General features: G+C 47.2%; 1 protein-coding gene across 2 annotated transcripts in view; it reads left to right on the forward strand.

Annotated features, from left to right (window-relative positions):
* The window catches only part of DDC (dopa decarboxylase), an 82,485-nt gene that overhangs the window by 17,575 nt on the left and 48,340 nt on the right, over positions 1-16,570 (forward strand). For both annotated transcript variants that reach the window (XM_007178347.2, XM_007178348.3), the window contains exons 2-4: positions 1,223-1,451; positions 3,586-3,699; positions 5,808-5,927. In XM_007178347.2, coding sequence (XP_007178409.1) covers positions 1,251-1,451; positions 3,586-3,699; positions 5,808-5,927 — 435 coding nt within the window. In that variant the 5' untranslated portion in view covers positions 1,223-1,250. The remainder of the gene's footprint in view (positions 1-1,222; positions 1,452-3,585; positions 3,700-5,807; positions 5,928-16,570) is intronic.

Consider the following 16,570-nt stretch of genomic DNA (forward strand, 5'->3'; position numbering starts at 1 on the left):
TCCTGTTTTGAAAATACAGTCTATGCTTATTATTCACAGATTTTCTGTATGCGGGTGTGACTCTTTGCTACAATTCATTTGTAATCCCCACATCAGTACTCGTGGTGCTTTCGTCATCACTCATGGATGAAACATTTGAGTTGCCCAAATGCACTTGTTCCCAGCAGAATCTAACAAGGCAATGCTCTGCCTAGTTGTTTCAACAAGCGGGTCTATTTAGTGCCACATTTTTGTGTTATTCTTGGTTATTTGACTATTTAAAATGGCCCCCAAATATAGTGCTAATATAGTGCTGAAGTGCCTTCTAGGGGTCCTACATGCAAGAAGGCTGCAATGTGCCTTAGGGAGAAATCACGTGTGTCTGATAAGCTTCATTCATGAGTCAGAGAGCTGTTGGCCAGGAGTCCGAAGTTCATGAGTCAGTGCATATTAAATAAAGTGTCTTTAACAAGAAATACATAAAAAAGATTATGTATTGATTGGTTGACAAAAATGTGACCAGAAACACACAGGAATGTAACTTTGCATTTCCCCTGGGAAAGGTCCAGTGTTTGCTAATTCATGGAGACTTTATGGAATGTTACTACCACAGAGGACCAGGATCACCTGTACATCGTTATGTGATGGGGAAAGAAAGCACGATTTTTGAAAAGCAGGTTGTATGCAGGGGTGCAGTTCCATCTGGTGATGGAGTCAAGATAACAGAAGAAGACTCACTGATGGGGGTTATGCTGCCTGGGCTCTGGTCTGAGTGCTGTACTCACGCCGCGTGACTGCCTTCATAGCTTCTGGAGAGATCAGCACTGTCATATGCTTTTCTCAGATAAAGAGAGAGGCTCAGAGAGTCTCTGTCCCACAGCTAGTAAAGAGCAAGGCAGGACTTGGACCAAGGCTTATTATTAAAGTTGGGATGGACCATAGAAATTAATGTGTGCCCTGGTCCATTTCACGGACGCAGGTAGAAAAAAATGAGACATGGCATTGTCTTCAGCTGAGTAGCTGGTGAATAGCAGAATAAGCACTTTGCTGCAGTCTCCAAATCCAGGGTCAGTTCTACCCCATCCAGACAAGGAAGGAAAGTGCTGCTGATTTGGGGTCTGGCAGACTCCAGGGTGTTTGGGTCTCCACCCAGGCAGCCCCAGCTGTCAGCTTGCTTGGAACTGCCCCACCCCAAGTGAGACCTCATCATGTTTGCAAACTGGTTTGTTTTCTCTTTGTGCAGGTTTTGCCTCTGAGGAAGCCCGGTCACCATGAATGCACATGAGTTCCGCAGGAGAGGGAAGGAGATGGTGGATTACGTGGCTGACTACTTGGAAGGCGTCGAGGGGCGCCAGGTGTACCCCGACGTGGAGCCTGGCTACCTGCGGCCCCTGCTCCCCACCGCTGCCCCCCAGGAGCCAGAAACATTTGAGGACATCATTAAGGACGTCGAGAAGATCATCATGCCAGGGGTAAGCCCGTATCCAAGATCGGAAAACAGGAGGGCTAGTGCTAATTTAATGTTGGTACTTACTGGGTGCCAGGCAATTCTTATGAATTATTTCACGTAATCCTCACAACCATTTCCTTGGATAGAAACCTTTCTATTTCTATTTTATAACTGAGGCAACTGAAGCCCAGAGAGGTTGGGTGATCAGCCTAAGGTCGCACAGCTAGTAAGTGATGGAGCCAGGATTACAACCCAGATCGTGTGGGCTCCAAAGGCAATGCTTTCCCCCCAGCCCCGCAGTTTGTCACCGAACCAACTTGGGTCCAATCACCCACGTGCAGTAAAGCCGATCTACTGACACCAGGTTGTGGTGAAGGAAAGTGCAGCGTTTATTGCAGGTGCCAAGCAAGGAGTCCTGGACAGCTCATGCTCAGAAACCCCGAGCTCCCCGATGGGTTTCAGCAGAGCATTTTTAAGGCCAGGTGAGGGAGGGCAGTCCGGGGTTAAGTCATCAGCTGGTGCACGGTTCTCTGATTGGTTGACGGTGAGGTAATGGGGCAGGGTTACAGGGGTTAACAGTATCAATCCTCAGGCGCCAGCAGGTCTGGGGGCTATGGTCATCAGGTAGTTAATTTTTTCCGTTTGGTGAGGGTTTTAGCATCGGTAAAACAACTCAGGAAATATGTGCATCAGATACTGTTATCTGGGTACTTCAGAGAGGCGCCAGAGGCAGAGGACATGGGGAGGGGTCTGTCCTGGGAAGGGCCCATGGGGTCCTGCTCTCTTACAAGGTAAGTCCCCTGCCCTGAGACCCTGGTAGGTGAGAGAGTCGTCACATGACTGTTGAGGAAATGAACCCCTGGAGGCTGGTTTCAAGTTAAGTTAATTGCTCCAAATAAAGCACACTCTTACTATTTTGTGTTCAGCAGAGGGGAGATCACACGTGTGGAAGAAATGTTTATTTTATTTGAGAGTGGGCTGCGTGCTGCTGCGTCCTCTTTGAGGCCAGTGCGCCTCGGTGTGGGGTGCGCCAGGGGCCGCAGACAGGAGTGGGGAGGACCCAGGACAGTTGTCCCCCCGAGAGTCACTTGGAGGGGAGCAGACAGCTCCAGTTCAAAGGAAACTCCACTGCAGCTTCATGCTTGCGGGGTGAGATGTTCCCTGCCCAGGACTCGCCTAAAAGCACGTTCACTGCTGTGGCAGGAGGGGTCCCAGACCCTCAGCCTCACCTCTCATCTGCAGTCAGGACCCCGGGGCCTGGGATCTCAGGACCCGGGGCTCAGGGTGCAGAGCCCCTGCCCACGGGGCACTGGGCCTCCGGCCTCAGCTCCCTGATAGGTCCCTCAAGCCCAGGGCGCCTCCCCTCCCTCGTCCTCCCTGGAGTTCCCGTGACATTTGTGCTTTGAGCGGAGCACAGGATTCCGGTTCTCGCCTGCCGGGAGGTTGTCTGTGCAAACACGAGAAGCCGCGCAGCATCAAATCCCTCCCAGGAGGGTGGTTAAATGTCAGGCCCCATGCTGTCCTGGCTCTTCTGCAGCTGCAAACACCACCGCTAGCGTCTCGGACAGCACGCCCACTTCTTCTCACGGGGCTGAGGCTGGGCGTCCCAGGTCAGGGTTCCTGCAGATTCCCCTCCTGGGGGCTTCTCATCCTGGCCTCTCCTCCCTGCGGGGGTGAGGTTAGGGGGGCCCACCCTCACCGTCTCATCCTGCCCATCACCTCCCAAAGGCCCCAGTCCCAGGTGCATCGCACAGGGTTAGGGCTTCAACACAGGAATTTGGGGACACACACTACAGACCGTGACGGGGGGCGCAGGGAGACTGTGGAACCCGGAAGCTTTGCTCCATTAGCAGGGAAGGGATTGTACGGGAGAGTGAGGGGGCAGCAGTAAGGCGGCTAAAGAAACCTCAAAAATCAGGCCTCTTTTTTTTTTTTTTTGATATAGACTATTTTTTGGAGTACTTTCAGGAAAAACAATCTCGTAGCAGGAAGAGATGGGGCCTCGGGGCAGCCCCTCACTGACACGTGCTCCTGGCCAGGATTTAAAGCAGGGTTGTTCTGAGAGACTTGGTTGGCCATGGCAAACCCAGCGCCCTGGGTCCCCTGCCCGCGGGGCCGGCCTCCCTGGCCCCGAGTGACCGCCATGTCCCGTACAGGTGACCCACTGGCACAGCCCGTACTTCTTCGCCTACTTCCCCACGGCCAGCTCGTACCCGGCCATGCTCGCGGACATGCTGTGTGGGGCTATCGGCTGCATCGGCTTCTCCTGGGTGAGTGTCGGCAGGGGCGCCCTGGGGGTCCTGCACGGGGACGTGGAGCCAGGGCTCAGCCGGCGAGCAGGTGGTGGTGCCCCCGCAGGAGGGAGGTGGGCTCAGCCCTGGAGGGGGGGCCTCATGCGGGCATTCAGGGGAACAGAGGGGGAGTGATGTCCACATGCAAAAGCCGGTTCTGCACAGCGGTGTGTTTAGAGGTACTTGGCTTGCATTCAAACCGCAGTCACGGCCCTGGAGCTTCTGCAGCCCCAGTATGTCTCCCAAGCAAAACAGGGATCTCTGTACAATCTGCAGTTTGAGAAACACTTCTGCCCTTGTCCCATCCCCTCTGTTCTCGGCCACGCCTGCCGTCCTGAGAGAGACCCCAGCCCAGCATAACGGGAAAGAGTCCTGCCTTCCCAAATGCAGAACGCTCGGAAGGAGGGCTGCTTGCTGACTGCGCCCGGGACCCCAGGGCTGCCCACACCCTGGGACTTCTCCCCAGGCCAGGGTCTGCTCTTGGCCTTTTGGGTCCAGAGTGCTTGCCTACTTGCTTGTGCCTTGCAGCCAAGCAGACTCATGACTCCTGCCTGAGGCCTGCAGGAGATGTGGGTTCCTGAACGCACGAGCAGAGTTGCCTGCTGCCCCTGCCCCCAGTTCCCCACCTCCACCCCCCACGGCTCCTCTTTAGCCTGGGGTCCGCAGTTGCTGGGGGAGTGGGCCTCGGGGCCCCAAGGAGCAGGGTTGGAGGGTCACCCCTGGGTCCTGCTGCAGTTCTCAGCGGAGAGCAGCCTGGGGCCGCCCTGTGTGGCCTCGGGGACCTTCCTTTGTCTGGGCTGAGCACACCCTCCCCTAAAGGACATTCCTTACATTAGACACCACAGCAGATTCCACTCAGCTCTGCCCCTCCAGAGCCATCCAGGGGGATGATAGCATCTTTCCAACTATGTCTGTTCTTCCCGAGGACAGTCTGATGGTCTGGGGCCTTGGAGGGCTCCCTTGCTGTCTCTAAGGTGTGCTGGCCGAGCCCCGGGTTCTGGACAGCAAGGAAAGCCCCCGTGCCTGGAGCCGGGCTCGGCCAGGATGGAGTGGGACCCTCCGGGTGGGGCTGACCAGCAGCGCACGGGGAGCTGGAGAGCACTCGGACCACCACAGCGAGACCCACATGGACGGGGAGGTCCGTCCACCCTCAGGCGGAGTCTGGGGCCAACCCGCCCCCCCCCCCCCCCCCCGAGCGCAAGGAGAGCCATCCCCAGAGCGTGGGAGGCAGGATCAGAGACCTGCAGGGGCTCCCGGGGCTTCACCTCCTCGACGCAGCCCATCTCACTCCTCCCACTGGGGCTGCAGACCAGGGTCCACCAGTGAGCCTTTCTGGCTCCTTCTGTAAACAGATGGCTGAGTGAGCTCCCTGTGGGCGCCCAGTGCGGCTGGGGAGCAGGTCATCATGATGGTCAGTGCCCTCCTGCCCAACCATCCTCCCTGAGTCACCGTCAAAGAGCATGTGTGACACTTTCTGGGGGCATTTGAACAGCGTCTTGGATTGGGAGATTTTAGTCTGGGTGGGATTCAGCGGAAGATTTTCAGCAAGACCTGGGCCCTTGCTATGGCCCCAGCCCCTAGAGGTTTCTGTTGGAGAAGCGTGGGGTGACGTCAGAGTCAGAGGTGACGTCACCAGGGACCCGTGCCTATGGGTGAGGCATGTAGAGACATGCAAACCCCTGCAGGCAGTGACCTTGTACTTCCAGCGGCCGACCTGGGCCCCGGGGACTGTGGGTCCTTCCATGCTTCTCCAGGTGCCGGGGTCGGGGGGTGGAGCAGAAGGTCATGTGTGCCGCTCTCAGCACTAAGTCCCCCCCGTGGTCCTCGGTGATGCCTTGGGGTTGCTGGGGGCAGGTGTCCAGCCTCTGCCGCTGCTGCTCCGGGAAATCCGTGAGGGGAGAGCCCACCTTCAAAGGGGTTCCCACCCAGGGATAGGCCTTTTGAAAATGTTGAGAGCTTTTTGCTAAATCGATCCATCAAAGGGAGGGGAGTAAGGAAGCCTCCCTGTTTGTCACTCTGCTGGACCCCAAGCTGGCGGGAAGCTGAGGGCGGCCAGCCTACGGCTCACCCTCGCCTCCCGCCCACAGGCCGCCAGCCCGGCGTGCACAGAGCTGGAAACAGTGATGATGGATTGGCTGGGGAAGATGCTGCAGCTGCCCGGGGTGTTCTTGGCTGGAGAAGCTGGAGAAGGGGGCGGGGTGATCCAGGTAAGGCACAGAGGGCGGGGGTCCCACCCCCGGGGTGCGCGGGCTCCCAGAAGGCAGACAGCAGCAGATGGGCAAGAGCCCCTTGAGCTTCCTGTGTCCTCGTGTTTCTTCTGGAGAATAAGCAGAGCTGAGCCTCAGGAAAGCTCTGGATCTGGATTTGGATCCCCGAGCCAGGCCCCTCTTTAGGGTGGGCAGAATAGCGGCCATCGCTTGGCTGGTGCATAGCAATAAAAACAACCGTGGAGGTTTGCGTGGTTCCCCATTGCCCGCCAATGTGCTGGAGCACTTCCCAGGCCTGAACTCACTTAATTCTCACAGCGCTATGATTAGGGGCCGTATTAAGATTCCCATTTTACAGGTGAGGAAACTAAGGCTCAGAGCAGTCAGGGAACTTGCCCATCGGTTCCCAGCTGGTAAGTTCTAGAGCCAGGGTCTGAGCCTACACCCGTGTGACCACCACTCAGGGCCATCCTCAGTGGCAGCTGTGACCACCTGATGCAGAGGCTACTAGAAACGGCTGCACCTATGGGAACCCACCGTTCACCTAAAGATGCTGCCTTTTCTATGCGCTGACTTAATTCATTCTTCACCTGACACGTACCTTTGAGCACGGCTGCATGCCAGAGGGCCCATCAGGGGACAGGACACGTACAATGACAGTCACAGTGGAGCATCTGCGGCACAAATGCCACTAGGAAAACTTGGACTTCTTGGCTTTCTTCTTTTCCAGCAGGGACGAGGGATGCTTCTAAACCCACCGCCCTCCCAGGGAAAGCAACCTTTACTTTTGAGAAAAAGGAATTTCCTTTTTCAGACACCGTCTTCTCTCTGAGAATCTGTCACGGCAGTTGTGATTCTGTCCACTCAACGATGAGAACTGAGGCCCGGATGCCTCAGTGTGAGGTCACCTGCCGGAGTGGCCAAATGTGACAGGATGCGAGCCCCAGCCTCCAGGCCCGAGGCTGCTCAACCGACCAGGGTTTTTAAACTCCCATGTGTTTATTTTCTGACAAACCTATTATCTTAACAGTTCTGCAGGTCGGGAGCCTGATGTGGATCTTACTGGGCTACAATCAGGGTTGACAGCTTGGAGGTTCTGTCCTTGCCTTTTCTAGTTTCTAGAAGTTTCCCGCATTCCTGGGCCATGGCGCCTCCTCCGTCTTCAAGGTGGCTGTGTTCCATCTCTCTGACCCTTCTTTCATGGCCACCTCTCCCTCTGACCACAGATGAGAAAGGTTCTTCATGTTTCAGGATGCATGAGATTAGATCAGGTCCATGCAGATAATCCAAGATAATCCCCCCTCCCCTCCTGTCAAGGTTCTTAAGTTAATCACATTGGCAAGGTCCCTCTTCCTTGTAAGGTAGAGAGTCACAGCTTCCAGGATGAAAACATGACATCTTTGGGAGGCCTTATTCTCCCAAACACAGCCAGTACGGCTCAGGGTCAGGGAGAGAGTCTTCCTCTACCCTCACAGATTCAGATTCAACAAGTCTTAGGCAGGCCCAGGAATTAGCATTCTAGCCTGCATGTCAGGTGATTCTGATGCAGAGATGCTGACATGCACTTTGATAAATAAGCCTTGTGCTGTGACCCATGGCTGAGTTCTCTGTGACCCACGGCCTATTTACTCTCTCAAAGTAAATCTTTTGTCAGACCTCTTTCTTATGTTTATGGTGGGATGCCTGAGGTGATGATGGGTAGTGACACGTCAGCATAGGGCAGGTGTTAGTGGTAGACAGGTTTTTCGTAAGGGGTATGACATAGGTTGGTTCAGTTGGAGTCCTGGCTAGCGTGCTCGGATTCATAAAAGCGATGGTCAGGAGAAGGGTTTTGATAATGAAGTTGGCTGTGCATCATTCTGGCATGTAGGGATTATGGAATGCTCCCAGGATTAGGATAGTTGTGAAGATGTTTATGATGATGATATTGGCAGATTCTCTAGGAAAAACAGGGCAAATGGGCCTGCGGCATGGTCCCTGCTGAAGCCGGAGAAGAATTCTCCCTCTGTCAGATCGATTGGGGCCCGGTGGTTTCTGCCAGCGTGGAGATAAATCACATCATGGCTCCAGGTCGGGCTGGGGAGATCAGTCACAGATGCTCCTGCATAATGATTATGCTTGAGAGCGTCACCGATCCGTTTATTAGGAGGACTGATAAGAGGGTAACTGCTGTGTCACCTCATATGAATCAGCCCCACTCCCTCTGTCCCCTTCTTCCTCACCTCTTTGGTTACAGCATTTTCCCTCCTCCATCAGCGATTCTGAGTGGGGCTCATGAAAATGAAGCATTAGCCATGGGTAAGCAAAGTTTCCATACGATGCTGTGAACGGGACCTAGACGTAGTGGCAACAATGATTTTTCTCACAACTGCAAACATTTCAGCCACCCTGGACGGTTTTCCGCTGGTCAGAGGCGATGCAGCCTGGGCAACCTTGGAAAAACCACACACAAAGATTTGAGTTCTCCGCTACTTCCAGCTTTAGGGAGGGGACTGCTGTACGTGGCCCCCATCCACGCCCCCGCACCCACCCCCCCGTCAGTCAGCTGCGTCTCATCTCGCAGTGGGGAGGGGATCCAGTCCCCAGCACATGGGTCCTGATGCTCTGGGGCTCCACTGCCAATGGAGAGCAGAGCCCGGCTGTGGACAGAACAGAAAGTGGCCATAGTAAGAGCAAGAGAGGGGCTGTGACGGGGGCCTTGCTGTTGAATTCTATTTGACTCAGTTCCGGGCCTGGGGGTGATCTGATAGTTCATGACAACCTGGACCCTTGCAGTAAACTTACTTTTTCTTTGTAATTCCACGCATTTTGCCAAGATCTACTTTTTCCATTTGTGCTGTTCATCTTGACCCAAGCGCCCAGTATCTGGGAAGCCCTGTTAATCCGAGACTCAGCTTTTCCCTCACCTGGGGATATTTTAGTCATTGCCTCTGGGCCACTTCACTGTTTTTCAGGAACTTCCATTTTTCACAGATTGGGTACCTCTTCCATAATTTCTAGCTTTCTTTTGTCATTTTCTTTTTTGTCATTTTCTCTTCTGTATTTTTTGGGGACTTTCTCATGGTTTTTTCTACATCATCGTCTCCATTTTCCACACTGCCAATTGATTGCCTTTGATGTCAATTTTGGTTCCGTTATTCCACTTAAAAGTATCATCCCCTTCCTACCTATGAAAACTAGACATCCATTAGAAAAATGGAAGAGATGCAGGAACATTTAGGGGCAGCTTCCTCCCAGTGTTATTTTAATACCTATGTGTTTGTGTGTGTGTGTGTGTGTGTGTACATATATGTGTACATAATATAAACAAAACTGGGATAATGCAACACATCATACAGATTTTCTGCGTGGTGTTTTACTTACTATTTTATTGTGAGCATTTCCCATTGTTTAAATAGTCTTTGAGAATATTATTAGTGCATGATTTTCTATGATGTGTCACAATTTATATAAATAGGAGGTACAGTATATATATTGTGTCACATCTTTCACTCTTACAAATCATATTTCAAAGGACACCCTTTAGGATGAAGGTTAACGATCTCCTAAGAAGTTCCTCAGCTTTCGGCTGGGGCTCCCCTGGTTGAGTCCATATTCACCACACATGCTCCACCAAAAATCAAAACCAAACAAAAATAAAAAGTTTTTCTGGGTCACTGGAGATTATATAAAATAATTTCACATTCAATTCTTTTCAGCAGCCCAAGCTGATTCCTCTAGTTTGATACTTCTCAAAAATCTTAACAACTATCCCGTCAATCAAGGTGTGTGTATTCTAATAATAGCTACTTTGTATTGCACACCCACTCTGAGCTAGGCTGTGTTTTAGCTTTATTTCTTGTGTTTAATGTGCTCATTTTTCAACCTCCAAATATTTATCAGGCTTGATTGGATTATCAACAACCTTTTTCATAGATGAGGAAACCGAGGCCCAGGAACGTCATGCATGGGACCCAAGGGCACGAGCTATTTAGAGGCAAGGCTGGTGCACATGTGAGCTGGACCCACGAGTATTCCACCAGCCTGTCCCTGACCCTTTGCTTGGGTGAATGTGCAGAGGTGGGCATGCTGCCATGGGCTCCATCTTTAAATTATCTTTTCTTTGAAAGACAATCCCATTTTCCAGAAACAGCAGAAGCCCCGGCATTTGGTTATAGGAATAATTCTGACATCTCTCAGCCCAGGATTCAGTTCAATCCCCCTTGGAGCCCACCCACCCAGTATGAGGCAGGAATCCCGCCCTTCCCACTGACAAGGCTGATTGTCTGTAATTTGCGAGGTCCTGGAGCGCCTGAGTCTGTTGACAGCCGGGGGGCCTGGATGAGGGGATGCGGAGGGCGGGGGTGGGGGGGAAGCCCTCACAGGCATAATCACAGCTGCTGGGCGTCGGCACCGTGACGGGCGTCTGCATCAAGCGGCAAATCATCCTTTGATCTGGACAAACGGGGCCATGAAAATGGTCTCTTAATTGGGTTTGAAAGCTCTCTTGGAAGAAAAGCCCATTTCCCGCCGTGTATGGGGCGACACTTGAAAACCCAGAAGATGAAAGGACATTTCTGCTCGCAGCATTCACAGCCGAGCGGCCGCGCTCACCGCATTTCTTTCTGCCTCTTAGCGGCTTTGCCATGGCAACCTTTGTCTGAGGCAGGAAAGCAAAGGTATCATTACTGCTCTGCTCCTACCTCGGCCCAGATCTGCTTCCAACAGAGGCCTGAAGACCCGCTCATTCTCCTGTCCCGGTCACCAAGCCACACTGGCCGCCCCGAGCCATGACACTTATGGATGCCTGGCTGACAGTTATTTCACCGGGCAATTTTTTGTTCGTTTGTTTTGAGTTTTATTTTCAATTCTTCTTGTCAACACATCTCCTTAATGCTGACTATATTTAGTGAAACTTCCTTTAGAAGTGTGTAATGACCCTTTCAGCTATAATTATCCCTGTTAATATTTTTTTTTAATATTTTTAAATTCCACATATATGTGATACCATGCGGTATTTGTTTTGCTCTGTCTAGCTTATTTCACTTAGCATAATGCCCTCTAGGTTTATCCATGTTCCAGGTTTATCCATGACAAGGTTTCCTCTTTTTTTGTTAAGGCTGAAAAATATATATGAATATATATATATATATATATATATATATATATATATATATCACATTTTCTTTACTCTTTTTTTTATTTTTAAATTTTTATTGGAGTATAGTTGATTTACACTGTTATGGTAGTTTCTGCTGTACAGCAAAGTGAATCAGTTATACATACACCTATATCCACTCTTTTTTAGATTCTTTTCCCATATAGGTTATCACAGAGTACTGAGTAGAGTTTATTTACAGTAGGTCCTTATTAGTTATCTATTTTATGTATACTAGTGTGTATGTGTCAATCCCAATCTCCCAGTTTATCCCTCCCTCCCTTCCCCCCCTTGTAACCATAAGTTTGTTTTCTACCTCTGTGACTGTATTTCTGTTTTGTAAGTAAGTTCATTTGTACCCTCTTTTTTTGGATTCCACATATAAGTGATCATTGGGCATTTTTTTGAAAAAGCACTTTTTGTTGCCTGGAGAAGGGGAGTTTTCTTTCAAGACATGGACAGAGCCCAGAGGAAAACCCTCAATGAACTGCCGTGGAGATCCAAGCCTTTCCTTAGAGTGTGGTTCAAAGGAGCGCGGACACTGGGGGGGTGATGAGAGATCCAAGCCTTCAGACAGAGGGTGGCATTGAGGGGGAGCTGCACTCACACAGGAGTCGGGGAAGGGGGGGTGTCAGGGATTCCCCTCCCTGGAGCCATGCCTTTCAATGAGCTTTGCATGTCCCACATCCAGGGAGAATGAAGGAGACAGTGGACAGGCCCTGACACACAAGATGGGGACACAGGAGGAAAGCAACCACGCGGGGGGATGTGTGAGGTCCAGTGCCTGCCCTAGGGGAGCTCGGATCTCCTGCCATAGCTGCTTTAGCTTTGCCAACTGTTTCTTTAACTGGATCTAAAACTGCACGGTCTAAATCCGTATCTAAAATCATTACCAGTGAAAATGCGACCTGAAGAAAATGTAAAACCTATTTTAGAGGCTGAATTGAGAAGACTACATATGTGTATATATGAGCCCATGCATTAGAGCTACACAGCTGTACAGAACTGTGAGTGAACGTTTTTATCTTCCTGAAGGATATAAGTTGGCTTAAAAGAAAAAGTAAAATCATCGAAACAGTACAAATAAATAAATAAATAAATAAATAAATAAATAATAGGAAATCAGGATCAATGAAAGGGGGAGAAAATATTAACAAGAGAGGTTAACCTCTTTATTTTATTGTATATTTCTCTGTAAAACTCTAAAATCTTTTTTTTAAATAGATTTTTATTGGAGTATAATTGCTTCACAATACTGTGTTAGTTACTGTTGCAGAACAAAGTGAATCAGCCATATGCATACATATGTCCCCATATCCCCTCCCTCTTGAGCCTCCCTCCATCCTCCCTATCCCACCCCTCTAGGTCATCGCAAAGCACCGAGCTGATCTCTCTGTGCTATGTGGTTGCTTCCCACTACCTATTTTACATTTGGTAGTGTGTATATGTCAATGCTACTCTCACTTCACCTCAGCTTCCGCTTCTCCCCGCACCCGTGTCCTCAAGTCCATTCTCTATGTCTACATCTTTATTCCTGCCCTGCCACTAGGTTCATCAGTACTATTTTTTTTTTTTTTTAGATTCCATATATATGTGTTAGCATACGGTATTTGTTTTTCTCTTTCTGACTTATTTCACTCTGTATGACAGTCTCTAGGTCCATTCACCTCACTACAAATAACTCAATTTTGTTTCTTTTTATGGCTGAGTAATATTCCATTGTATATATGTGCCACACCTTCTTTATCCATTCATCTGTTGTTGGACACTTAGGTTGCTTCCATGACCTGGCTACTGTAAATAGTGCTGCAATGAACATTGTGGTACATGTCTCTTTTTGAATCATGGTTTCCTCAGGGTGTATGCCCAGTAATGGTATTGCTGGGTCATATGGTAGTTCTATTTTTAGATTTTTAAGGAACCTCCATACTGTTCTCCATAGTGGTTGTATTAATATACATTCCCACCAACAATGCAAGAGGGTTCCCTTTTGTCCACACCCTCTCCAGCATTTATTGTTTGGAAATTTTTTGATAATGGCCATTCTGACCTGTGTGAGGTGATACCTCATTGTACTTTTGACTTGCATTTCTCTAATAATTAGTGATGTTGAGCAGCTTTTCATGTGCCTCTTGGCGATCTGTATGTCTTCTTTGGAGAAATGTCTATTTAGGTCTTCTGCCCATTTTTGGATTGGGTTGTTAGCTTTTTTTATATTGAGCTGCATGAACTGTTTATATATTTTGGAGATTAATGCTCTCTCCATTTTTTCATTTGAAGATATTTTCTCCCATTCTGAGGGTTGTCTTTTCGTCTTGTTTATGGTTTCCTTTGCTGTGCAAAAGCTTTTAAGTTTCATTAGGTCCCATTTGTTTATTTTTGTTTTTATTGCCATTTCTCTAGGAGGTGAGTCAAAAAGAATCTTGCTGTGATTTATGTCATAGAGTGTTCTGCCTATGTTTTCCTCTAAGAGTTTTATAGTGTCTGGGCTTACATTTAGGTCTTTAATCCATTTTGAGTTTATTTTTGTGTATGGTGTTAGGTAGTGTTCTAATTTCATTCTCTTACATGTAGCTGTCCAGTTTTCCCAGCACCACTTATTGAGGAGACTGTCTTTTCTCCATTGTATATCATTGCCTCCTTTGTCCTAGATTAGTTGACCATAGGTGCATGGGTTTATCTCTGGGCTTTCTATCTTGTTCCATTGATCTATATTTCTGTTTTTGTGCCAGTACCATACTGTCTTGATTATTGTACCTTTGTAGTATAGTTTGAAGTCGGGGAGCCTGATTCCTCCAGCTCCATCTTTCTTTCTCAATATTGCTTTGGCTATTTGGGGTCTATTGTGTTTCCATACAAATTGTAAAATTTTTGTTCTAATTCTGTGAAGAATGCCATTGGTAGTTTGACAGGGATTGCATTGAATCTGTAGAGTGCTTTGGGTAGTATAGTCATTTTCACAATACTGATTCTTCCAATCCAAGAGCATGGTATATTTCTCCATCTGTTTATGTCATCTTTAATTTCTTTCATCGATGTTTTATAGTTTTCTGAGTACAAGTCTTTTGCCTCCTTAGGTAGGTTTATTCCTGGGTATTTTATTCCTTTTGTTGCAATGGTAAATGGGATTGTTTCCTTAATTTCTCTTTCAGATTTTTCATTGTTAGTTGTTATAGGAATGCCAGAGATTTCTGTGCATTAATTTTGTATCCTGCAACCTTACCAAATTCATTGGTTAGTTCTAGGTGTTTTCTGGTGGCATCTTTAGGATTGTCTATGTATAGTATCATGTCATCTGCAAACAGTGACAGTTTTACTTCTTCTTTTCCAATTTGTATTCTTTTTATTTCTTTTTGTTCTCTGATTGCTGTGGTTAGGACTTGCAAAACTATGTTGAATAAGAGTGGTTAGAGTGGACATCCTTGTCTTGTTCCTGATCTTAGTGGAAATACTTTCAACTTTTCACCATGAGTATGATGTTGGCTGTGGGTTTGTCATATATGGCCTTTATTATGGTGAGCTATGTTCCCTCTATGCCCATTTTCTGGAGAGTTTTTTCATAAATGGGTGTTGAATTTTGTCGAAAGCTTTTTCTGCATCTATTGAGATGATCATATGGTTTTTATTCCTTACTTTGTTAATATGGTGTATCACACTGATTGATTTGCATATACTGAAGAATCTTTGCATCTCTGCGATAAATCCCACTTGATCATGGTGTGTGATCCTTTTAATACGTTGTTGGATTCTGTTTGCTGATATTTTGTTCAGTGTTTTCGCATCTTTCTTCATCAGTGATATTGGTCTATAATTTTCTTTTTTTGTGATATCTTTTTCTGGTTTTGGTATCAGGGTGATTGTGGCTTCATAGAATGAGTTTGGGAGTGTTCCTCCCTCTGCAATTTTTTGGAAGAGTTTGAGAAGGATCTGTGTTAGCTCCTCTCTAAATATTTGATAGAATTTGCCTGTGAAGCCATCTGGTCCTGGACTTTTGTTTGTTGGAATATTTTTAATTACAGTTTTAATTTCATTACTTGTGATAGATTTGTTTATATTTTCTAATTCTTCCTGGTTCAGTCTTGGAAAATTGTACCTTTCCAAGAATTTGTGCATTTCTTTGTGGTTGTCCATTTTATTGACATATAGTTGTTTGTAGTAGTCTCTTATAATCCTTTGTATTTCTGCAGTGTCAGTTGTGATTTCTCCTTTTTCATTTCTACTTTTATTGATTTGTGTCATCTCCCTTTTTTTCTTGATGAGTTTATCAATTTTGTTTATCTTCTCAAAGAACCAGCTTTTAGTTTTATTGATCTTTGCTATTGTTTTCTTCGTTTCTATTTCATTTACTTCTGCTCTGATCTTTATGATTTCTTTCCTTCTACTGACTTTGGGTTTTCTTTGTGCTTCTTTCTCTAGTTGCTTTAGGTGTAGACCCTACACCTAAAGCAACTAGAGATTGTTTATTTGCGAGTTTTCTTGTTTCTAGAGGTGAGATTGAATTGATATAAACTTGTCTCTTAGAACTGCTTTTGCTGCGTCCCATAGGTTTTGGGTCGTTGTGTTTTCATTGTCATTTGTTTCTAAGTATTTTTAAATTTCTTCTTTGATTTCTTCAGTGATCTCTCAGTTACTTAGTAGTGCACTGTTTGGCTTCCATGTATTTGTGGTTTTTACAATTTTTTTCTTGTGATTGATTTCCAATCTCATAGCATTGTTGTCAGAAAAGATGCTTGATATGATTTCAATTTTCTTAAATTGTCCAAGGCTTGATTTGTAACCCAAGATGTGATCTATTCTGGAGAATGTTCCCTGTGCACTTGAGAAGAAAGTGTATTCTGCCACTTTAGGTGCAATGTTCTATAAATATCAATTGAATCTATCTGGTCTATTGTGTCATTTAAAGCTTGTGTTTCCTTATTTATTTTCTGTTTGGATGATCTGTCCATTGGTGTAAGTGGGGTGTTAAAGTCCCCCACTATTATTGTGTTACTGTTGATTTCCCCTTTCATGGTTGTTAGCGTTTGCCTTATGTATTGAGGTGCTCCTATGTTGTGTGCATAAACATTTATAATTGTTATAGCATCTTCTTGGATTGATCCCTTGATCATTATGTAGTGTCCTTCCTTATCTCTTGTAACTGTCTTCAAAGTCTGATACGAGTATTGCTACTCCAGTTTTCTTTTGACTTCCATTTGCATGGAACATCTTGTTCCATCCCCTCAGTCTGTATTCAGTCCCCTTTCAGTCTGTATGTGTCCCTAGGTCTGAAGTGGGTCTATTGTAGACAGCATATATATAGGTCTTATTTTTGTATCCATTCAGCCAATCTGTGTCTTTTGGTTGGGGCATTTAATCCATTTACATTCAAGGTTACTATTGATATGTATGTTCCTATTACGATTTTCTTAATTGTTTTGGGTTTGTTTTTGTGGGTCTTTTTCTTCTCTTGTGTTTTCTGCTCAGAGAAGTTTCTTTAGCATTTGCTGTAAAGTTGGTTTAGTGGTGC

The sequence above is a fragment of the Balaenoptera acutorostrata genome, chromosome 7, assembly GCF_949987535.1.
Source record: "Balaenoptera acutorostrata chromosome 7, mBalAcu1.1, whole genome shotgun sequence".
In the NCBI taxonomy this organism is placed as follows: domain Eukaryota; kingdom Metazoa; phylum Chordata; class Mammalia; order Artiodactyla; family Balaenopteridae; genus Balaenoptera; species Balaenoptera acutorostrata.